This window comes from Bos grunniens, chromosome 14 (assembly GCF_055505025.1).
Source record: "Bos grunniens cultivar Pamir isolate PY7600 chromosome 14, Bosgru_T2T1.0, whole genome shotgun sequence".
Lineage (NCBI taxonomy): Eukaryota > Metazoa > Chordata > Mammalia > Artiodactyla > Bovidae > Bos > Bos grunniens.
In genome coordinates, this window is record NC_141178.1 from 36,097,781 (window position 1) to 36,123,092 (window position 25,312).

The 25,312-nt window shown below is 43.3% G+C and overlaps 1 protein-coding gene across 4 annotated transcripts in view; it reads right to left on the minus strand.

Annotated features, from left to right (window-relative positions):
• The window catches only part of EXT1 (exostosin glycosyltransferase 1), a 314,140-nt gene that overhangs the window by 236,932 nt on the left and 51,896 nt on the right, over nt 1–25,312 (minus strand). The window contains exon 1 of one of the 4 annotated variants that reach the window (XM_086336346.1): nt 24,780–24,823. The exons of the other annotated variants lie outside the window; for them this stretch is intronic. Within the exon in view, the coding sequence (XP_086192472.1) occupies nt 24,780–24,808 (29 nt within the window). The 5' untranslated portion in view covers nt 24,809–24,823. Of the gene's footprint in view, nt 1–24,779; nt 24,824–25,312 lie in introns of those variants that run through there. 4 annotated transcript variants of the gene reach the window in all.

Below are 25,312 nucleotides of genomic sequence, written 5' to 3' on the forward strand. Positions count from 1 at the left end.
ATGCAAATTCAGTTTAAATATATAAGGCAGGGAAGCAGGTAGGGGGAGAGAACTCAGCAATTATCAAGGCCTGCCGTACACTCTTTGTTTAACTCTTATTTTGACACAGCCTCCAGGACTTCTCTCAGCTAGCAGCCTAATTAAACTAGGTGATTTTAATTTTCATTTATGATCAGCCGTTCCCCTTCTTCCAAACTTGCATTCACTGAGGATCTAGCTACACATAGGACACCTCACACTTTTGAGAGCACTTACTGTTGACTGAGCACTGACTGCCCTGGGGCCCTGTGCTCGTCTTTACTCCTCTTAACAACTATGCATGGTAGAGATTACTCCTCCCTAAGAGGACAGCCAAGAAGTAAATTTATTTGAGATTTGAAGTTAGCCTTGTCTCATGTCAAGCCATCACTCTTTGTCTTGTTCACTTGGGTTGCTATAGCACAAATGCCATACACTGAGTGGCTTGTAACAATGGACACGTATCTCTCGTGCTTCTTGGAGGCTGAGAAATACAAGATCAAAGTTCTGGCAGAGTTCGGTGTCTCGTGAGAATCCATTTTGTAGTTCTTAGACTGCTGTGTTCTTGCTGTGTCCTCACACAAGAGGCCAGGGGTCTCTCTGGGGTCTCTTTTATAAGGACTCTATTGCCACTCACACGAGCTCCACCCTCATGACCTAACCACCTTGCAAAGGACCCCACCTCTAAATACCACCCCACTGGGGATTATGTTTCAACACGAACTTTGAAGGGTACACAACGTTTACAGCACTCTTCATTAAACCATATCAAAACGAGCCTAAGACACCTGCCCACTCTCTGCCCCTACCCATTTTCCATAAAGCATTCTTTGAACACTGACCATGACCTGAACATCCAGCTCCCCTGTCTTAGCCTCCTTCCTTTGAGACGGACAGTTTGTTCCTTTCATGGACCTTGCTGTAGCCAGAAAAGGTCTTGCTAATTTATGAATCATCTATCTTCTATACACACACACCAAGAAGAAGAAGACAGGTCCCTTTAGGGCAGTGGTTTTGAATGTTTAGCTCACTCTCCTATATCTTACTATCTGGAACATGGGGCTTAAAAAATATTTGCAGGGATAAATAAATAACTCATCAGATTTTGATGCATCACCTCATTCCAAACAGTGGAAGATAATATATATATAGATATATATATTTTTTTCTTTTTTAATGCATGTTGGGCTAGACATGCCCAGATATTTTATGTCCTGATTCTTTCTTTCACTCTAAGGGTAAGCTTATATTCTGTTAATAACCAGGAAATACAATGAAAAGACCACCAACTGGAAATATCAAGTCAAAACTGCCAGAAAATAAATGAGAATTTTTGAAGAAAATGCTGATGAAGTGTTTTCACTGAACCCCCAAGCAGGTGCCAATAATTCACGTGAATTCTGAGTGAAGGTGAAAGGTTTGAAACTTCCTTCAATTGGGCAGGTGGGAGGGAGCAGTGACTAAGCAGGCTTGATGTTTTGTTTTGGTTTGGTTTGGTTTTTTTTTTTTTTTTTCAAAAAATACATGAACACACCAAAAACACAAAACCCTTCAAGCAGAAAGGCCGATAACAGCGCTTCTACTATTGGTGTTTACTGCGTTAGCATTTTCACTTCACATTTTCATCCTGAAATGTGGTTACATTTCAAAACCTCTGTGAAGGCACAACAGCCCCCAAAAAACACACAGCCCAGTAATGTCGAAAATGCTGTTTGATGAAGAAGCTTTCTGGCTCACGAAAATCTCAAATGAGAAGTGGAAAGAGCCAACGTCTGACCTCTGAAACCTTCCTTCTCATCACAGTAAGAAACCAGAGTTCGGAGCGGGTGTGTGTGGGCGTGCAAGCGCACGTTTTAAACATTTTAAACAAACTGCTCTATTGTCAAAAAAAACCCTGGTGACCAGTCCTTAAACCACAGATTCACACAACCCTGCCCACCCACCCCCTCGCCCCCGGAAACTCTCTCTTCCTACAGGTATCTTCATTGTCCAGAGATGGGAGCCCCAAGGGTAATTAAAATGATGGAGGGTTGCAGGAAACTATCTTTACGTATCTTTATGAAATTGCCTTTTGGTAACCTTGGGAGATGAGGACAGGAGGAGGTGATGGGCACATTTGTTGGAGTTACTAATTATTTCAGACATCTCCCTTTCATCCCCTCTTTCCCTTTGTCTATGTTCTGCTTTGTTTCCATAAATTGGATTGCAAGCCTACTGGACCAGGGCTATGCTCAACTCTTATCAGTAGAAGTTTCCTTTAGGTTTCCTTCAAGATCACCCGTGCTATCATGTTCTTCCAGATCCAGGATTGCAGAAAAGCCTGTGAGGCACCCAAAAGCCATCTATCTCTTCTCTCCTCCCAGTTCGTGTAGCTTCGATTAAAGCTCTTACCACATTCTGCCCCACTTCCAGACGTTTGACCTCCTCCAGCAGACTAGAAGCTCCCTGGGGCAAAGAACACTCTCATTTCTCACAGTACAGAGGATAAGGACTAAGGAAGTATCTGTGAATGGAATGGCCTTTCCTTGTTCAGTAAATCCTTGGACTGTTTTTGTCCATTGTTCACATGAGTTTCAGTGGCTGAGCCCCTAAATTTCCAACTCTGGGGCTTCTCCAAACTCAGGCCTTACCCATTCTCCAGGAGAGGGTTCAGGCTCCAAGTCACAAATTTTCCAGTCTGTCAAAGTTAGGTTACAGTAGGGGATCCCAATCTTGGGCAAAGCAAGCACCCTTAGCAGGTGTGAAATCAGGAGAAGTGAACAGGCACATTGTTGCACAAGTATAAAACACAAAGCCATTTCTAAACAGCACCTGACTTATTATAACTTTTTATCCAGAACAGATTAGAGAGTGACCAAAAGTATCTCTGTGGGCATCCCACAGCCAGAATATTATTAAAAAAAAAAAAAAATTAACCTTGAGACTTCCTTGGTGATCCAGTAGCTAAGATTGCATGCTCCCAATCCAAGGGGCCCAGGTTCAATCCTAGTCAGGGAACTAGATCCCACATGTGGCAACTAAAACCCGGTGCAGCCAAATAAATAAATTAAATAAACATTTTTTAAAAAAGAAAACACGGAGACCTCAAGTCTGAAAAACACTGTGGTTTCCTCCTCTAGGCATCGGGGAGGTGATATCACGCAGGGTGAAGACTCCAGACTTTGAAATCATCCAGTCTTGGTTTCTAATTCCCACACAGAACCAGCATGAGGTGGTCGAATGATGTCTGCCCTCAAGTAATCTTTTCAAACTCCAGCACCTGGTATGTGCCAAGAACCTTTCAAGGTGGGGGAGACAGCAAGGAACAAAAGAGATAAAGTCCCTGCCTGAAAACAATAAGGTAGGGATTAAAATCCCTGTCTCACTGGGATACTTATCTCACTGGGCTATTATAAGCATTCCATACCAAGAACTAGAGGTGAAGCCCTTAGAACAGGGTCTGGCAATTGAATCACACTCCCTCAGTGAATGGTAGCTGTTAATTCAAGCCAGAAATGTCAATTCCTACAAGTTGCAGAAAATACACTGGGTATATTTTTAAAAAAAGATACAGTGCCCATATGTGACATGTGACACTCCATGTGACACCACTGAAGCCAGGTTGGGTGAGGAGATTTGCCGGCTACAAGGATGAGGACTAGAGTACTCTCTCCTCTTTCCTCATTAAGGTTGGGAACACCAAAGTGGTCTTTAATCTTTGAGCGCAGGAAGGAACTCTAAGAAACTGTGGTCCTTCCATTAAAGGATGGAGAAGGAAATGGCAATCCACTCCAGTATTCTTGCCTAGAGAATCCTGTGGACAGAGAAGCCTGGTGGGCTGCCATCTATGTGGTCGCACAGAGTCGGACACAACTGAAGCGACTTAGCAGCAGCAGCAGCAGCAAAGAACATCTGAAAATCATCTGCCAAGGTGCTCTGGGTATGTGTATCAATAACCCTTCTCTTGAACCTTTCGCTTCAATCACAAGAGGCTTAAGTGTCCCCTGAATCTGCCTTGTTCTTTAATCTCACCATGCCTCTGCCCAGCTCTTCCTGTTGCAAGGTATGCCCTTCCCTGTGCTCCGTGCCTTGACATACCTGCCATAATTTCACGCATCCTTGAAGACCAAGTTCCTACAAAGCACATCTGAAACCTTCCTGAACTCTAAATGGACAGCTGGTTCTCTCATTTCTGCCCCCCTGAAGACTTATCACAGCCCCACATATGGATTATTCTGATTTGTTTCACATCCATTCTGTCCTTAGACTACTCTGCTTGAATGCCCAATATCAAATTTAAGGCAACAGGTACACATCAAATATTTCCTTTGCTCATTTATTCAGAAAGTAATTTATTGAGCTCTGACTTTGCAGCACACTCGGTTCCAGTATGCTGGGTATATGGCAATGAATCCAAAAGCCCCAAATGCCTGCCTGCCTGGTGGAATTGCAATTCTAATGGAGAAAGTGCTCCTCACCTCCCTCTGCCCACCACCCTTCTCACCAGAGAAGCCTGACCACCCACAACAAGAATTCCAGGCATGAGCAGAGGCTGTGCGTGGCATGTTTTCATGAATAAATAAATCACCCTGACTTATAAGTTCTCTGAAATGTGAAGCAAACCCAATGCCTAAAGCCATGACTGTTACCCTGGGCTATCACCACCAAGTCCCACCTTTTTACATCACTGCCTTGCTGATTTGGAGCAGTTTTTTAAATAAAGAGATACTTTATCCACCTAAAATCAAACCTGACGCCTATGGGGAAGGAGGGAGAAGTATTTCCCAGCAAAGAGATTTTCCCTGCTGAGATGAATTACCCTCGCAAGGGCCCCAATCCAGATTTTACTTCCTGAAGCTTTCACTGGTTAAGACCATCTGATAGGACGTTTGTCTTCAGGCTGAATTTCCTCGGTACCTTTATACAGTGCCCCGTGTATCACACAAGCCTTCACTTATTTATTTATTTACTTATTTCAGTTATTTACATACTGCCTGAGCACTGTGCCTGGCTCCTTCACACATGGATGTATTTTTCTTTCAACTCCACCACCAGGTCCTTGATTACAGAAATGCCCTCTGTGGTCACCACACCTTTCACAGTGTGAACATACGGCAGATACTCAGTAAGTGCTTGTTGCATTTCACTTTGCGAAATCATTCCTGACACTTCAGCTATCGCGGGTGGGTATGGTGGGGGGGAGCCCAACTATACATCCCCCCAAAATAGGTAAACGTCTAACTCATTTCCAGAAAGGGAACAGCACAAAATTTCCAAGAAGACAAACCATCCAAAGGATAAACAATACTGGCCATGTAGGGCTTCCCAAGATCTCATCTACTTTTTCTTATCTGTTAAAAGCTAACATATAAAAAGTTTACATCCATTTATTGTGGAATTGTGATTGCAGTGGTCCTTCAAAAACTGTGGTTTGCTGGTCTCTCCTTCTTAACCTTAAAATGATTATAATCAAATCTCAGGATTACTGGGACTTCCCTGAGGTCCCAGTGGTCAAGATTCTGTGCTTCTAAACAGAGGGCACAGGTTCAATCCCTGGTTGGGGAACTAAGATTCCCACCTGCTGTGTGGTGCAAGCAAAAGTAAAATAAAATTAAAAGAAAAAAAAAACTTTAAACCTCAAGATTACTGTATAAAGAAGACTGAAATGCACTGCTAGGTTTCTTCTCTTTAACATTTTCTATGCCCTTACTATTTTTAGGCACTTTGTAGAACTACTTGTGTGATCTCACTGGAGTGGGTTGCCATACCCTCCCATCAGGAGATCTTCCTGATCCAGGGATTGAACCCATGTTTCTGCCTGCAATGCAAGTAGACCCCGGTTCGATTCCTAGGTCGGGAAGATCCACTGGAGAAGGGATAGGCTACCCACTCCAGTATTCTTGGGCTTCCCTTGTGGCTCAGCTGGTAAAGAATCTGCACGCAATGCAGGAGATCTGGGTTCAATCCCCGAGTTGGGAAGATCCCCTGGACAAGTGAAAGGCTACCCATTCCAGTATTCTGGTCTGGAGAATTCCATTGACTGTATAGTCCATGTGGTCACAAAGAGTCAGACACGACTGAGAGACTTTCACTTTCACTTTTCTTATGTCTACTGCACTGGTAGGCAGGTTGTTTACCACTAGACTCACCTGGGAAGTCCTGTGTGATCTCATTTAACATCAAAATAACCTCCATGGGGCTATTTCTTCTATGGATCCCATTTTACAGCTGATGAAATGGAGACTCAAGAAAGGGTAAGTCACACAGCTAAGAACTGGCCAATCAAACCAAGAGCTTCTGGGCCCACTGCCCATATAAAGAAGACTATGACCCACCTCCCATAATCTTGGAAATAAAAGCAAAAATAAACAAATGAGACCTAATTAAAATTAAAAGCTTTTGCACAACAAAGGAAACTATAAGCAAGGTGAAAAGACAGCCTTCAGAATGGGAGAAAATATTAGCAAACAAAGCAACTGACAAAAAAATTAATCTCAAAAATATACAGGCAACTCCTGCAGCTCAATTCCAGAAAAACAAACGACCCAATCAAAAAATGGGCCAAAGAACTAAACAGACATTTCTCCAAAGAAGACATACAGATGGCTAACAAACACATGAAAAGATATTCAACATCACTCATTACTGGAGAAATGCAAATCAAAACCACAATGAAGTACCATTTCATGCCAGTCAGAATGGCTGTGGTCCAAAAGTCTACAAGCAATAAATGCTGGAGAGGGTGTGGAGAAAAGGGAACCCTCTTACACTGTTGGTGGGAATGCAAACTAGTACAGCCACTATGGAGAACAGTGTGGAGATTCCTTAAAAAACTGGAAATAGAAGTTCCATAAGACCCAGCAATCCCATTGCTGGGCATACACACCAAGGAAACCAGAATTGAAAGAGACACGTGCACCCCAATGTTCATTGCAGCACTGTTTATAATAGCCAGGACATGGAAGCAACCTAGATGTCCATCAGCAGACAAATGAATAAGAAAGCTGTGGTACATATACACAATAGAATATTACTCAGCCATTAAAAAGAATACATTTGAATCAGTTCTAATGAGGTGGATGAAACTGGAGCCTATTATACAGAGTGAAGTAAGCCAGAAAGAAAAACACCAATACAGTATACTAACGCATGTATATGGAATTTAGAAAGATGGTAACAATAACTCTGTATACAAGACAGCAAAAGAGACACAGATGTATGGAACAGTCTTTTGGACTCTGTGGGAGAGGGCAAGGGTGGGATGGTTTGGGAGAATGGCATTGAAACATGTATATTATCATATGTGAAACGAATCGCCAATCCAGGTTTGATGCATGATACAGGGTGCTCAGGGCTGGTGCACTGGGATGACCCAGAGGGATGGGATGGGGAGGGATGTGGGAAGGGGGTTCAGATGGGGAACACATGTACACCCGTGGCAGATTCACGTCAATGTATGGCAAAATCAATACAATATTGTAAAGTAATTAGCCTCCAATTAAAATAAATAAATTTATATTTTTTAAAAAAATAAGACTATAATGCCCATATACTATGCCAGGAGTCAGAAAACTTTGGCCTGAGGCCCAAATCCAGCCTACCACATGTATTTGTAAACAAAGTTTTATTGGAACATGGCAAAGCTCATTTGTTTATATATGGTCTCTGGCTGTTTTCATGTATCAATAGCAGAGTTGAGTCACTACAATAGGGTCTCTATAGCCCACAAAGCCTAAAATATTTACTATCTGGCACTTTGTAGAACAAATCTGCCAACCCCTGGTCCTGGCTACACTGGCAAAGATAAAATGTTTAAGTCATAACAATCCCCGAAAAGTCTCAACATATCGTTCACAAAGTACAGAGCCTGCAATAAAAACGGAAGCTTTCCAGTGACCTTAAAAATCCCAAGTGGGAACAGTCTTTGCAAGTCGTCTGCCTTCTGTTACTAAATTATAACTGGAGCGTGGCATTAGTAAATGCCTTACCACTCCTGCTCCCATCTAGAAATAAACATACTCGGAATATCCTAAGTACTTTTTGCTTGCAGATCTGTCCGGTAGCAAGGAAACTGCCCCCTTAGTCAAAGAGCAACAGAAGATTTATCGAGTCCCTATGCAAAATTTTATACTCAGATCTACACACACCAGGGCAAGAAAGTACAAGTTCAATATAAAAGACAGATGGGATGCTAGTAGTGGTATGAACCTTTCTTCATTCAAGTTCTTACACCAGTGAAAGTTAAAGAAAGATTCTACATTATCCCCAAATAAGCAGTCAGGGCACGCAGAAAATATGTAACATGGCACTGCTTTGCCTGTGATGAAGGCCGCAGTGTAACTTTACCTGGAACCTCATTCACCATCCTTTCCTCTTTAACAATCAGCCTCTCATCCTGGGCCGTCCATCTGTGAATATCTCCCTTCAGATTGAAAGCTCAGTCCCTTTTTCCCCATGCGTGCTAAGTCGCTTTAGTCGTGTCTGACTCTGTGACCCTATGGACCGCAGCCCTCCAGGCTTCTCTGTCCATGGGATTCTCCAGTCAAGAATACTGGAGTGGGTTGCCATACCCTCCTCCAGGGGATCTTCCTGACTCACGGACTGAACCCACGTCTCTTATGTGACCTGTGTTGGCAGTGGGTTACTTCCTCCTAGTGCCACCTGGGAAGTTCCCCTTCCTCCCCACCCACCATACACAGTAGGTATCTGAGTCCCTGTACCAAATCCATCCCTTCTTTCTATTCCTTCTGCCTTCTGGCTTATTCTTTTTTTTTTTTTAGCCAAGCCAGGATCTTGAGGCCCTATCACATCCTACTCCAGTTCCTACTGGGTCACGAGTTACTAGAACGATGTCCAGTCCCCCATTCACACATCTTCCTGACCCCTCGTGGACCCAGAATGAAGGCAAATTCTTGACCCTGTGAATTCAAGGACTAATAGAGGAAGTTTAGTGAGCTAGGATGCATGCTTTGTTGGGGTTATTGTTCAATCGCTAAGTTGTATCTGACTCTTTGTGACCCCACAGACTGTAGCACCAGGGTTAGTGACCTAAGATGAGTATTTTAGGCCCATCAGTTTTGCAAAGGCCAGCTGGAAAGCTTAAAGTGATGAACAGAAAAAAATAAAATAAAAAATAAAGTGATACAAAATGACAGCTCGTACTGATTGAGCTTCCATCCCGGGCTAGGTCAGCTGTGTTCAGTCTGCAGATAGGAACTGACTCTTGCCTGCCCCCAGCAAAGGACTGGAACATCTGCTGTGCCAAGGAGGGCAGGGAGGCTGAGGGGCAGTGGGTAAGTGATGGGGCAGGAGTTCAAACCAAGGCGGGTAGATTGCAGAGCTCACCCACCACTCCATTGCCCCCTGCCCACCTCTGAATTCTTCAATACCTTGAAATCCTGCAATATGACTTTTAGAAAATTAAACCGAGAATTACTTTTATATACTTCCCTTCCAAAACTGAAAACTCCTGGAGGGCAGCAGTTTAGTTTTATTAATCTGTGGACTTCCTCAAATACCCAGCCTGGTACCCAGCTGGAGCCAAATGAGGAACAAAGGGATACTCCCTCCTCCAGGAAGTCAAATGGATGAATGAAAAAGAAAAGATCGCTCAGGAAAAAATCCATCAACAGAATACCCCTAAGAAGTCTTTCTTTATGGCTTGTTTATACCCCAACATATATCCACCGGGACTTCCTGAAAATAATTTTGAAGAAACAAAAACCATGAAAAATTAGCTGCCAGATTTGGAATGGTGAGTTACTGTGGGGGAGGAGGAACTAAAGGAATGGCCACATACAGCGACTAGACTTCCTAAGGAGAGTAATTCATCTCACTCCAAAAAAATGGGCTAAAGCCTCTGCTCTCAACCCTGGCTGCACACTGGAATCGCCTGGGGAAGGTTTTAAAATTCTGAGGGCCCGGCCAAGCTCAGACCAAGCACATCCAACTCTCTGGGGGTGGGTTCCAGTTATCTCTGGCTTTTAAAGCTCTCCAGGGGCGTCCAGCGTGCAGCCAAAGGGAAAACTGCTGGAGTGAAGGGACCTTTCTGGGAATCCTGGCTCCACTAATTACAAATCATGTGACCTGGACCAAGGTGCTCCTCTCTCATCCTTCTCCTGCAAACCTCAAACAATCCCTTACGAGCTACAGGACTGCAGCTCAATCCCCTACCCCTTATAAAATGTGAATTCTTCCAGTACTTAACCCTCATAGAAGTACTGTCAGAACTGAATGAGGAGTGCATCTAACTTCTCAGAACAGTGCCCAGCCGATGGAAGGCATGCAATAAATGTTATTTATTATAAATTTTTTATCAGCAAAGGTATAAAGGGTTTATAATACACTCACCCCTCCATATCCTCGGGTTCTGTACCTGTGGATTCAAGCAACTGAAGATCAAAAATACGTGAAAATGTAAAAATTCAAGAAAGTTCCAAAACACAAAACTTCTTCAATTTGCTGTGCACCCAGCAACTATTTTCATAACAATTCCACTGTATTTATAACTACTTACAAAGTATTGACATTGCGTTCAGTATTTTAAGTAATCCTGGTGGCTCAGTTGTAAAGAATCTGCCTGCAGTGCAGGAGATTTGGGTTCTATCCTTGGGTTAGGAAGATCCTCTGAAGAAAGAAATGCCAACCCACTCCAGCATTCTTGCCCCAAAAAATCCCATGGACAGGGCAGCCTGGCAGACTACAGTCCATAGGGTCACAAAAAGTTGGACACGACTTAGTGACTAAACAACAACAACAACAGAGGTGATTTAAAGTATATGGGAGGGTGTGTATATATGCCAACACTAAATCATTTTATATAAAGGACTTGAGCATTCACAGACCTTGGTCTCCAAAGGGTTCCTGGAACCCATTCCCCATAGATACTGAAGATTAACTGTATCTACCTCTCAAGCTAAGGACTAACTGTGAAGGAGTTGATATTTTTTAAATGCTTAATAAATGGCATTCTCTTTTCCCATTCTTACATTCCACTCACAATTCTCTCTGAATACCTGATCCAACTTGGGGGCCCTTAATATAGAGAAACTTAACTCACCAGCACTCACTGAGGGCTACCGGATAAAAGACAGGGGTATACTCAATATGATCAAATATAATAACTACAATATAATTTTTAAAAACTTCATTGTTTATCTGAAAATCAAATGTACCTAGCTGTGCTCTATTTTTACTTGTAAAATCTTACAAACCTACATTCAACTTTTATTGAAATTTAGGCTAAAATTCAGGGGGGAAGCAGAGTCTAGTCCATGGAGACACACAGGCACACACAAACTCACGGGCGGGGGGAGGTGGGGAAGTTAGTACCTTGTACCTTTTCTGTTTCACTCCCTGGTAGCCAAAAGACATGCATTTTATGAGCAACAAGTCAGCTCCCCCACATTGGACAAGGCAATGCATTGTCCAGATGAACAAAACCCTGTAGGAAATGATTCAAAGGCAAAGGACAGCCAGAAGGGAGAAAGCTTTCCCAAACTGACCCTTCTATTTTTCAGTCACTTACCTTACACATCAATCAAGTGAACTGGAGATTTGAAAAGAAACCCTTGCCTCCTGGTGGAACACACTGCAACCCTCCCACAGGGCAAAAGCTTAATTATAAATTATTTAGCCTATAAATGATGCACTATCAAAACCCAAAGCCACGTTATAGACTTTGAGAGTACATGTTTTGTTTCACGTTATATTTGCTTTAAACCTCCCTTTCCAAAAAACTAAGCTTATTTTACTTTATTTCATGTTTGGTCTATGAGAAGAAAAACAGAAAAAAACAGACCCATTAAAAAAACAACTTTCTTGAAACTTCTTTCACAAGGTATTCATTTTGAATTCGCAAAGTCTCTAGGGAAATGTTAAATTCTGAACTATATCCACTATAGTATTGGTGGATGTGTGAGAAACTAAAGATTAAACTACAAAAGAAGTTAAAAAGCATTAAGTGCCAATGAGTCAGCTAGTTCTATGAGAAATGAATTAAACCAACCACTAGATTGTTCATTGATTATCACAAACAGCGAAAGTTCTCCTGCAAAGGCATGGTTTCCAGTTCACTTGGCTAATCCCTTCTGAACAAGGATCCAAGGAATGAATATTATTTATCCAATGGCAAGCGGTACAAATTAATCACACTCAAGTACCATGCTGGCAGCCAAACGCAATCTATAAAATAATTCCAGACGATCATCATAAGCCAATAACAAGAATGAATGCTGTTATCCATTCATCCCCTCCCCCAAAAAAGCCAAGTATCAAAAGGCTTGAAATTACATCCCTCTACCCTCTTTACCGCCAACTAATCAGGAATGGTAGATTACATGAAAATATGTTTAAAGGAAGAGAAAGACAGAAAGATAGAAGATAATTTTTTTTTTAAAACAGTAAGAAAAGTAAAAGCTCATATGGCCATATCATTCACCAGTCCAGACAAAATTCGTATTAAAACCCAACTGCAATGAGCACATTGCGTAACATCAGCTTTACTCCCAGTTTACTTAGGTAAGTTACCACATGTCCTAATAACCTAAATGAGCTTGATACAATCTGATTCATTATTTTTTTCCTACAAACAGTAGTAAAATGAACTCTTTTTCATGGAAAAGCAGCAAAATTCAGACAGTGACCCTCAGGCCCCAGAAGCAAGTGGTTGGCAAAGTTCCGACTTCACAAGGTGGCTAATAATACACGCGGCAGAGACAGCACAAAGGGAAAGGAGGCCAGGAAGACAAGAAATGCCCCATTCATGACGCCCCGCATCCCTGGAGCAGCCAACTTGAATGCTGTTCTTATGAGGCTGCCAGCTTTGAAAGTAAAAAAAAAAGGGGGGGGTTGGGGAGAAAATATGTGTAACTTCAGCAGGAAAGAAGGGAGTTCTCTGTTTGCGGTGCTCGCTAAGAGACAGAGGAAGACACTGCCAAAGAACCTTCATCTTCACGTGGAGTGGCTTTGTGTTTCTTTTTTGGCCCGAGGAGATGCAGTTTAGAAGGAGCCACATCAGCTTAACCAGAAGCCTGCTAACTGAGAAAAAGCACGGTTGGTGGGTGGAGGCGGTCCCGTGACCCCCAGGGGCCCCCTCGCATCCTCAAGGGAGACGCGAAAGTCAACACCAGGTGCGAACCCCTCCTCTGGAGGTCAGTGCTCCCTGTCTCCCGCGCCCAGCACGCTCTCTGAAGTTCCACCAGCACCAGGATGCCTGGCGTGCTTTCCTTTCATTCAAGAGCCAGACCACTTCTATCTACCTATTCACCTCAAGGTAAAATGCATTTCGCTGCCTTCCTGAGCCAAAGAAAGAAGCTGGTGAATAAAGGAAGGAGGAGGGCAGGGGTGAGAAATACAGTTCTAACTCTTGTCGGGCTTGGAAAAGAGTATTTTCTGCTACAGTTCTGTTAACAGGTGACCTGGGATAAGAAAAAGAAACTGAAAAACTGGTAACACCGATAACAAGTACTAGCTGAGTATCTATGAGGCGCACACACACACACGTGTGTGCATATATATATATATACACACACACAATTATATATATTATATATAATACAGCTATTAGACATAATATAGCTATTAGACATAATATAGCTATGTATCATTTATATATATTATACATGAAGTGGAGTCGCTCAGTCATGTCCGACTCTTTGCGACCCCATACCACGCTACTCCATCCATGGGATTTTCCAGGCAATAGTACTGGAGTGGGCCGCCATTTCCTTCTCCAAGGATCTTCCCAACCCAGGGATCGAACCCGGGTCTCCCACATTGTAGACAGACGCTTTACCATCTGAGCCACCAGGAAAGTCCATATATTATACATAGTATATACTAATAGATGTAGATATATAATACTATAAATTACTGTATTCCACCTATACATATTTATTTATATAAAGTATCATGTTATATAGTTATACACATCATATATAATATATATACATACTTTATGTTCCTTATCTCATTTCACCTTTACCAACATCTTCTGAAGTAGAACAATCTGCAGTTGACTTACCTTTGAGGAACCAAGGCAGGGACTCCATCCTGCCTGCCTCTAAAGCTTATGCTCTCATCTCTTACTTTCTCAGTTTTCAATGTGCCTCCACACCAGGGGCAGCAGACTCTTCCATGAAGAACCAGAGAGTAAACATTCTAGGCTGTGCTGACCTTAAATTCTCTATTGCTACAACTCACCTCTACCACGGCAAGAAGAGATCAGCCAGAGAGAGCAAGTCAATGAATGCACACACCTGGTTGCAATAAACCTTTAAGTGTGGACACTGCCATTGGAACTGCAGGTGATTTTCATGTGTCACAAAACATTTTTCTTCTCCCGGTTATTTTAAGCATTTAAAAATGTGGAAGTCGTTCTAAGCCCACAGGCCATAGTTTAGCAGCCCCCCTCTACGGTATTCATAGATGACATGTCGATTCATTTCAGAGTAGGTAAAGAGGAAGAGAGAGAACCCCACGAAACATGCGGATATAGTGATGTTTAACTAAAATGAACTCAGTTCACAAACTAGCATACAACCTTGAAATTCATCTCTTTTTTTAGATCTCTAAAGCATCCTATGAATTAAGTTTGCTTCTTGGGCACAACTGCCTCTGTTATTCTGATGGGAAAAGAAGACTGAATAAAACCGGTTGAAAATTTGGTTAAGCAGGGAAAACAAAGTAGAGAGATGATGTCATTGGGCAGGGAAAACAAAGGTGACCCTGGCCAGAGATGAACAAGACATATTACATTACGAACATCTTTCCAAGTTCTCAAGGACTGGCTGACTTCCTCACTTAAGAGTGTGAAGTTAACTTACCAACCTAATCAGTGTATTTTCTCCCATGATTTTTCCAAACACAGAGTTCTGGCTAGTTGATGTGGGTAAACCTAGTCAGCTATAAACACTACCTTAGCAGTTATCAGGAAGATCAACCATGCTCTAAATTGCTCCTAAAAATATATTGTCTCTTCTGGCTTTATTTCTCCACATGGCTGGCCTGTTATATTCTGCTAGGCACTCCCAACAGAAAGTGTGAATGTAACCATGTTTTGAAGTCAAACCCGGCCTTGCCCTTGGCCTTTGGAAAGGTGGTTACCATACCGCATGCTTCCTGAAAAGTAAATGCTTGCTAGGGGATGGGGTCATTTCTAAGTGTCAGAAGCAACTTTGAGGAGAACAGAGGAAAAAAAGACTTAAAAACCAGGAGCGTCTGCCCCTTCAGTGTCTTTCTAGAACAAGGTCATATGTGAATCAGGTTAACTAACCCCTAGCATCATCAAACCTTTAAGAGTAGGGGGATAAAAGGGGGGAAGAATCTAAAAAAGAAAAGACACGTGTCTATGTATAACTGATTCACTGTGCTGGACACCAAAAACACAACATTGTAAATCAAACTCCAATAAAAAGTTTTAATTTAAAAAAAATGGGAAAAGGATTTGCAAGTGAGCATGATTAAGGAATCCACCTGCCAATGCAGGAAATGTGGGTTTGATCCCTGGGATGGAAAGATCAAATGGCAAATGGGAAGATCAAATGGGTTGGTAGAGGAGGATGGCAACCCATTCCAGTGTTCTTGCCTGGGAAACTCCATGGTCAGGGGAGCCCAGCAGAGTACAGACCATGGGATCACAAAGAGTTGGACACGACTGAGCAACTTAAACAACAACATGATTAAGACTACTCCTCTGACCTCAGAGACTTCAGGTACCACAAAACATTAGCCAGTAGGAAATATGGTCAATTTTTCATCTTTGTCAATCAGTTTTGAAATGTTTAGGAAAGACTATCCAAAAAAAAAAAAAAAAATCCTTGGGACATTCCCTCCTCCTACTTGGGATTCTTTTTTTAATTTTTGCGCTTTTTTAATTTCAATCAGTAAGTCTGAACAGCAAGACAGGGACAAACATTGAGCTTTGATGGAAATAAAATGTTGCTGAAAACCTCATTCCCACTTGAGGACGAATCAAGAGTCTTCACCACAGTACAAAGAAAGAATGTAGAAAACTCCCAGCCACTGACACTGCATTATCCGCTATTCAGTTTTTTTTTCTTTTGGGGTCGCCTGTATTTCTATAGTTTTACTCCTTCAGTTCAACCCTAACCCCAATAAAGTAAACACACACATCAAATGAACCTGAATTATTGGGAAGAGTTTGCATACTTTTAGGACAACTGGACTTACAGAAGCAATGTACTCACAGAATGATATATGTTAAGCCCCAGAACTAGCTTCAACTTTTTGAGGTTAAAAAAAAATCTTTAAACCCTACTTAATACTCACCTCTCCAAAGGAAAGAAATACTGGGCCAAACGATCCCTTTGTTTTGGAATATTTCAAATGATGTCCCCAAAATAGTTTAGATTCATGAGATGAGTAAATAAAGTTAATAACAAGAAGCAAAATGTTATCAAATAGCCTCTATTTAGGACAAAGGATGCCCATCTGTCTGTAGTGAAGGCTACACAAGAGCTTAAAAATAATCTGCCTTTGCCCCAGGGGACATCACTCCAGCAGGAGGGTACCTCCTCTGTGTTTGGAATGTGAGGAATGTGCGCAAGAACCCCGGACTATAGCAGTGCTGGGCGAGCCTTCTTTGAAAGCAGGCTACAATGGGGCCAGCTGCCACTCATGACCTTGATAAGCCACTGCATCCGTCATTCTGCCAGGCTGTACACTGCTCTCGCGTCGCTGAGGTGGCGGGGAGGAAGTTCTCATTTGTTGAAGCCTGACACATCCCTAATAGCATTTCCTAAGTTTTAAAAGCAGCAGAAGGCCCGGGTTGGGAAATGGTCCGAGGAGGCAATCTGGCCATCATTCCAGGTCTCCAGTGTCACTGAAAAATCCCATTGGAATGGAGCCCTTTCATGTTTTTGCTTTTGTGTCTGCGAAAGGCTTCCCAGTTTCGAGATTTCCCTGAGGCCAAGGCCACTCGCAGAAGTTCTCTCTAGCACACAGCCACTCACCTCAATGACAGCCACTTCATGCCTTAGACATCATTTTCTGCTCTGCTGAAGGGCACCTGGCCCCTATGAAGTAACACAAGGATCCCTCCATGGGCTCGGGGAGAAAAAATCAACGTGGAGACAAAGTACTGGTTTCCACATTTATCTTTCAATGCTTTCTTTTCAGACTAAATTTTTAACTGGTCTTTTCAAGAGATGGATACTTTAAAAATCAATTCAAGAAGCCTGGAGACAGGAAGACACCACTGTCTTCCCATAGGTGCTTTTCAAAGTCTTTTGAATAAAGGAAGAAGCACTAGGCTGTTTTCTTCAAGCAAATAACTCATGGTTTCTGTTACAATTTATTTATTCTCACAACAACTCTATTGGAAGGTACCACGACTGTCCCCATTTCACAGGTAAGGGAACTGAAGTACAAATAGGATGTTTGCCAAAGGCTACGCAGCTTGTAAGTGATGGAGCCGGGATCCGAATCAGTTCTGACGCCTGATCAATGCTCTGAACTGTTCCACTTCTGCTAAAATAAGCTTCTACAGCTAGGATGGTTTATTCTATTACTGTATAAGCACCAATCCTTTCTCCCTCCCAACATGAAAAAGAAAATATCATCTTCATGAAGCTTGGTCTAACCACTACACATCCTCAGTGCCCCCGGGGACACTTGAGAGTCTGGAGATACTTGAGATTGTCATGACTGGGTAGGTGCCAGAGTGCTATTAGCATCTAGTGCGTAGAGACCAGGGATGCTGCTAAACAGCCTACAGCGTACAGGGCAGCTCCAATGACAAAGAACTATCCAGACCAAAATGCCAGTAACACAGAATGATCAGAAAGAACCCCCATGACACAGACCTTTCTCACACGTTCCTTCTCTTCACCCTCACTTTCAAGTCTACATGCTGCTGCTGCTGCTAAGTCGCTTCAGTCGTGTCCGACTCTGTGCGACCCCATAGACGGCAGCCCACCAGGCCCTGCCTCCCTGGGATTCTCCAGGCAAGAACACTGGAGTGGGTTGCCATTTCCTCCTCCAATGCATGACAGTGAAAAGTGAAAGTGAAGTCGCTCAGTCGTATCCGACTCTTAGCGACCCCATGGACTGCAGCCTACCAGGCTCCTCCGTCCATGGGATTTTCCAGCAAGAGTACTGGAGTGGGGTGCCACTGCCTTCTCCCCAAGTCTACATGCTATCTGCATCCAAAACTAGCTAGGAAACCATCTTTCCTAACGAGCAGTCTTTCTCTCTTGCTCTTCCCACCTACCCCCCTCATCAAAACTTATTTATGCCGGGTCACCTCTGCATTTTTACTCAGCTATTGCCATCTATCTAACTCCTGTACAGCCTTCAAAAGCTATTTCTTTTCCGTACAGCCTGTGGGATCTGAGTTCCCAGACCAGGGATCAAACCCGAGCCTCCTGCAGTGGAAGCTTGGAGTCCTAACCACTGGACCGCCAAGGAATTCCCAACAGAAGCTATTTCAAGTGAGGTTTTGCCTGAGAAGACCAGCCCACAGTAACTATTTCCTTCCCCTATAATTTGCACCTCCGGTTTAGAAGTTACAATGCACCACCAGCTCACGGGGTTAATAATCATGATCACTGCCATTGCATTCCCACCATGGGACCCAGACTTTGGCCAAACATATGATACATATTTAGGTTCACAAAAGGCAAACCTGAAATAAAGATACTGTCCTCTGTTTTCTCCACAACTAAAACTGAAGTTCAGAGAAGTTAAGGAAGTTCAAAGGCTTCATCCTAAAGAAGAAGAGCCCAGATTCAAATCCACACCCAACTGATGGAAAAGGCTGAGCTCTCTCTGAAGAGGTCCCATCGCCAGGCTCAGGCAACCGTGTGTCTCACACACCTGCAATTCTCCCAAAATACCTGGTAGAATGTTCAAAATCCACCCACTGGAGGATTGGCCTGACGATAATGACCTCACTGGGGTTCAGCAGCCACTCCATGAATGAGGTTTCCACCACGTTTTTATTTCCCTCACACATATCTACACCCATTCTCTTTGCATTCTCCTGCTGCATAATTTTTCACAGCTTTATGGAGGTATAATTGACACACCATAAACTGCCCATATTTAAACTGTACACTTTGGAGAGTTTGACACGTATACATTGTCATGAAAGCAACTCCAAAATCAAGTTAATGATCTAGCCGTCACCCTTGAAAGTTTCTTCCTGGTCCTCTGCTTTACCATCAGTCCCAGACACTCCCAGGCAACCACTCATTTATTTTTTGTCCTTGTAACTTAACTTGCATTTCCTGGAATTTTAAATGGCATCATATGGCACATACACTGTTCCCCCCGCCCCCCGGCTTCTTTCATTCAGCATAATATTTTGAGACACATCCATGTTAGTGTGTATGAATAGTTCATTCCCCCCCATTGCTGGATATTATCCCACTGTATGACTATGTCACAGTCTCTCCATCCAGATGTTGAAGGATATTTGAGTTGTGATTAGTTGAGAGTTACTACAAATAGTTGCTGTGAACATCCATACAAGTTGCCATTCTCTCCCCCTCTCCCCCCGCCCACTTATTTATTTGGCTGCATTGGGTCTTAGCTACAAAATGCTGCCTCTTCATTGTGATGCCCGGGCTTTCTCTGGTTGCGGTGAGCAGGCTTAGTTGCCCCTTGGCATGTGGGATCTTAGTTCCCCGACCAGGAATGGAACCTGCATCCCCTATACTGGAAGGCAGATTCTTAACCACTGGGCCACCAGGAAGTCCTGCCATTCTCTTTTAAATTCATTCACATCCAGAGAAACACTTTGCCAGATCATAAAACTGTGTTAAATTTTGAACCCTCTTTCCAGCATACAGAAATGGAGATGAGAAACCAAACCATGCTCTCTTACTGAGCACATGTTGCAGAAATAGCTAGAAACATGTTCTTCCAGGAAGATGGTGTGTCTTGTCATTTGGACCCATCCCTTGCTGCTGCTGCTAAGTCACTTCAGTCGTGTCTGACTCTGTGTGACCCCATAGACGGCAACCCACCATGCTCCCCGTCCCTGGGATTCTCCAGGCAAGAACACTGGAGTGGGTTGCCATTTCCTTCTCCAATGCATGAAAGTGAAAAGTGAAAGTGAAGTCGCTCAGTCGTGTCCGACCCTCAGCGACCCCATGGACTGCAGCCTACCAGGCTCCTCCGTCCATGGGATTTTCCAGGCAGGAGTACTGGAGTGGGGTGCCATTGCCTTCTCTGGGACCCATCCCTTAGCAATCATTTAACCTTATGTCACTTTCCTGATGAATAAAATCAAGGTAACATGACTTCCTTCCTAGGGCTGTTGTAAAGATTAAATGATGATGACTACATACAATCATAACCTTGTACCCAGTGTATAAGTACTCAATAAATATGGGATAAGATTACTGTTAATATGAATATCTATCGTTAAACAATGACTAAGCTTCCCCATCACGCCTTTAAACAGAAAAAGTGAAAGTTTCGGTGCCTCAGTAGTGCCTGACTCTTTGCGACCCCATGGACTGTAGCCCGCCAGGCTCCTCCATCCATAGGATTCTCCAGGCAAGAATACTGGAATGAGTTGCAATTTCCTTCTCCAGGGGATCTTCCTAACCCAGGAATTGAACCTGGGTCTCCTGCATTGCAGGCATATTCTTTACCATCTGAGCCACCACAGAATTCCTGTTATTTGTGCCAAATTCCTCTAGACTGATTTTTACCTTGAGTGATCATTCAACCACTTCGAAGGCAGACAGTAAACAAAAAGAGGATCTAACAGAGTGCTTCTCATGGTTTTATAAACCATGTCTTCTCTGGAGTAAAGAAAAAAAAATTTAATAAAAGTCTCAGAAGTGTTGACACATTGTGCCTAAAAACACACCCAAATGGAAGCTGCTTTCCCAGGTCTAACAGGACAGAACGAGTGAGAACGTGTTGCAACCTTTGAACCTATAGCTTTCTCTGAATCTCTGAGTCACCTGATTATTCACTCAGCAGCAAGAAGGAAATGAATGGATTTAGTGAAACCCATCTAGTTCCAATGAGGGCTGTGATAAATGCTCCGTGTAACTGATTTACTTACCCCACACCTCCCCTCCCCAACTTACCCAGCCCCTAGTATCCACCCCTTGTACCAGCACATGTGCAGGCAAGTCTAAAAAGGGAGTGTTTGAAAGAGAAGCAGCTGGCCCCAGGTGAAGAAGAAACATGTGTGATTTGAGCCTGGGTGAGCATCAGCACGTCAATCCTAAAGGAAATCAACCCTGAATATTCATTGGAAGGACTGAGGCTGAAGCTCCAATACTTTGGCCACCTGATGCCAAGAGCCGACACACTGGAAAAGACCCCAATGCTGGGAAAGATTGAAGGCAGGAGGAGAAGGGGCAACAGAGGATGAGATGGTTGGATGGCATCACCGACTCAATGGACATGAGTTTGAGCAAACTCTGGGAGATAGCAGAACACAGAGGAGCCTGGCATGCTACAGTCCATGGAGTCGCAAAGAGTCCGACATGATTGAGCAACTGAACAACAGAGCATCTACCAGGAAATTGGGAAGGGAGCCTGGAGTGGTCGGTCTGGTCCAAATAAACAGTAAGCTTTCCACAAAGAGAGGATAGGCACCTGACTCAACATCGATGGAATCAGAAAAAAAAAAGAAAAAAAGAAAGAAAAAGAAAAAAAAAAAGAAAAGCTAGGACAGGACAGATTATCAAAGAGCTCTACTAGAGAAGAGAGCCTGGAGGGGATGTCTGTGTGAGTTTCCTACCTTGCCTGGGAACAAAGCAACTGGTGGGCTTGGCAGGTGTGGTTGGAGAGCTCGGGAGGCTAACTGTGTCAGCCTGGACGAGCACACTGTTCAGATGACAAGTCAGCTATGCCTGGGACCAGAGAGCGCTGGAGGGACAACTTCTGTGGGTGCTTAATTGCTAGGTCGTGTTCAACACTTTGCGACCCCGTGGACTGTGACCCACCAGGCTCCTCTGTCCATGGGATTTCCCAGGCAAGGATACTGGAGTAGAGTGCCATTTCCTTCTCCAGAGGACCTTCCTGACTCAGGGCTGGAACCCAAGTCTGCTGCATTTGCAGGCCAATTCTTTACCACTGAGCCACCAGGAAAGCCCCAGAGGTGCAACCTAGTTTCTTCCAAATGGGGCTTGGGATCTGAAGCAAAAATATCCTCAAGGACACTCTTTTTTCTGACCACAGCACATGTGACCACAGCTACAGGATGGCTTAATGCAGACATGGCAGATAGACTAGTCTATTCCCCGAGTTTATCTCCACCCCAAAGCCCTGCCTTCTCTAAATAACCTCTGTGCTTACGCTCCCAATTTGTGCTCCCACTGCAACACCTAACCACCTCCTCCCCAGAGCATTTACCATAGTAATGAATGTATGTATTTATTTGTATAATCATTTCATGACTGTCTGTTCCCCAGCTGCAGTGTAAGCTCTGCTCACCACTAAACCTTTCAGCACTCAGCTCAATTCCTAAGGCACAGAACAGATGCTCAATAAATACATGATAAATTAATGAATGTGATGAGTCGAATTCACGACTGTTCAACTTCCATTCTTTTGTTCCGTACCTGGGCCATGACAATTAGGCAACCTTCCCACTGAGTACCTAAGAGGGCCAAGTACCCAGGTCAGTGCCTAGAACGTAGAGGAATTCACTGCTCTCTTAAAATATTCTAAAATGATCTGCACCTGAGCAAACCACTATCTGTACTCAGAATGCTTAGCTGTTTGGGGAGAATGTTCCTTGAAGATAGCACATCTCTCTACACTTCTACATCACACAACCCTCCCCTCTCCCACATACACACAGACATCAATACACACCAGAACATCTAACGTCAGAAGGAAAGATGGAGTTTGGTCATTTTCGCAGCAAGCAAAACTGATGAAAAGGCATCTACCAAATTGAAAGTAGGTGATAAGGAAAAACCTGGTTGCGGCGGGAAGAAATAAGGAGGGAAAACTGGCTGCTGTGCACTAGGTAACTTCCAAATTAACGTTCTAAGGATTGAAAGTAATTTCCCTTATCTTGTTCAGCAGTCACGCTGCCTACCAGTCAAGAAGAAGTAGCCAACTTTTCAATAAGAAGCTGAAGTATCACCTAAAAGCAGCCCACACTTTGGCAAAAACTGCCAACTTCAGCCATAAACCCACAAACATGCTTCCCTCAACTGCAAGTATGTAATTCTGTAACAACTCTGTAGTCAGACAAAGGGCAGACAAATTAGGAAGCTGGAGTTCTCATTTATCCTTGCATCTCCTCAAATGGAGAGAAAACAATTATCTCACGGAAAGGTTGAAAAGAGACTGACATCTAAGACTGTTTTGAGTTTATTTTGTGTGAGAATTTATAGAACTGAAATTTCTCTCTGAAGAGGATTATTGTATCTAATTGATACAAAATTCTTTCAACATAAGATAGTCAAAGACCCATAAAACTCTCCACTGAAAAGTTTTTTGATGTATGTGTTTATAGCAGGATACAGATTATACTGCAAACAAATTCAGATAAAAAAATACATAGATAAGTGTATGGACATGGATCAGAATGAATAGAAATAGATACTGATGGATGGCAGACAAAACTATAAGGTAACAAATTTATGTGTGTTGGCCCAAAGCAAGATTGAATTCAGCTTCCTTCAACCTAACCTTCAGAGTTCCCTTCTCCCCTCCACTTCTCTATATCTCTACATTTGCTTCTCCCGGAAACCACCTCTTTCCTCCAACCCACCACACTCAAGTTTTCCAGGAAGATCAGACTAAACAATTGACCTTAATATACATAAGAGTGACTCATAAAATGCTGGAAGGATCCTAAACAGAAAAGCACCTCCTTTGGCCTGCCCAAAGCAGGAGTCCCTAAATCTATTTCAGTTCCTTGTTTCAGAGCAAGAAGTCTTTTAAGGACAAAGGAGAGAATTCAGCAGTCCTCAGTACACACTTCTGAGGATGGAGTCATTCCTAGTCACAGGGGATGCTGATGGTACATGGGTCAACTTGGTTAGCTGGGAGCCCTAATTGGATAGAATACCCTTCCCACTATGCTCCAGTAATAGCTGGCCATATGAGGACGCTGTATAAGATTTGGAAAGTAGACGTGAAATTCAGTCCATGATTCTCAGAGGGTCAATGGACAGATGGAAGGTGCCTGGTGGGGCCCAGCATGTCCTTGCTTATGCTCTCATATCTTTGTCTTCCCAATTAATTTGCCCTACTGAGTAACAGTGGCTACCACTAGACACTTGACTGCAGACCACAGAGGTGGCAATCACAATAATTTTTAGAGAACTCTCATGGGCTTCCTTGCTATGATCCCTTTTTAAGACCAAGTAGAACCTTCTTTAAATCCTCTGTCTCCCCCGCCACCCTTCAAGGCCTTCGCTTCTCTGATATTCAAGAAACAGCCAATTTCTATTTAAAAAAAAAAAAAAAAATTCTTCATCCCATAACACTCACCATGGTTCTGCTTCTTTGTCTGAAACTTATTTGATAAATAAGATAATACAGAAACAAGACCTCAGTCCACAGCCCCTGTGCCTACTACTGATCCACTTTGAAATCAGTTATAATTTCATGCAGCTGGGACACAGGAACCAAAAACTTGTTCATTTCTATAGCCCCTCACACATGACCCATCCAAACACTAGAACCACCCTGAACCCCTGCAGCTCTTCACAAAATATCAGCCTCATCCCTGATGGCTCTCCACCAGTGCCCCAAGACGGCCAAGTTTCCAAATTTTGCAACTCAACAACTCTTGAGCAATAATGCCTAAGTGACTTCCTTCTTACCTGAAAGATAAATCTTTCTCAGATTCCATCTAGTCAACTACCCATAAATTCATTTATCAACATGCCTTAAACCAGTGGTCACAAGTTGGGTTCCTGCAAGCTGATTCTGGCCCATAGGCATGTTGGTTGGGCCCCCTCGCCTCCCCCCGCCCCGACTTTTTCAAATGGTTGAACTGGTTTCAATTTTTGAAAATTGGGAGATTTCCTCTAAAATTCCACATTTCCAACTTCTCCTGAAAGACCTGATGACCTTATCGTTTCCCCCAGCCCCACCCCCGCACCCCTTCTGCCCCAGCCCCACCCTCCTGCAGGGCAACCACCTTAGCTCCCACCCTGTACTCCACTCACAACACGTGCTAGGGCTGGGAGAACATTCGAGATTGCAGCCAGCAACCTCTGTTCTTAAGAAGCCACTACTCAAGGGCCTCACAGGCTCAAAGAGATTACCTTTATATGATGTTTGAGTTTTCCCAGTTGTTTCACCCTAGGATGTTTCTGAGTTGGTGACCTGTGGTTTTGAGGTGTCTTGGCAG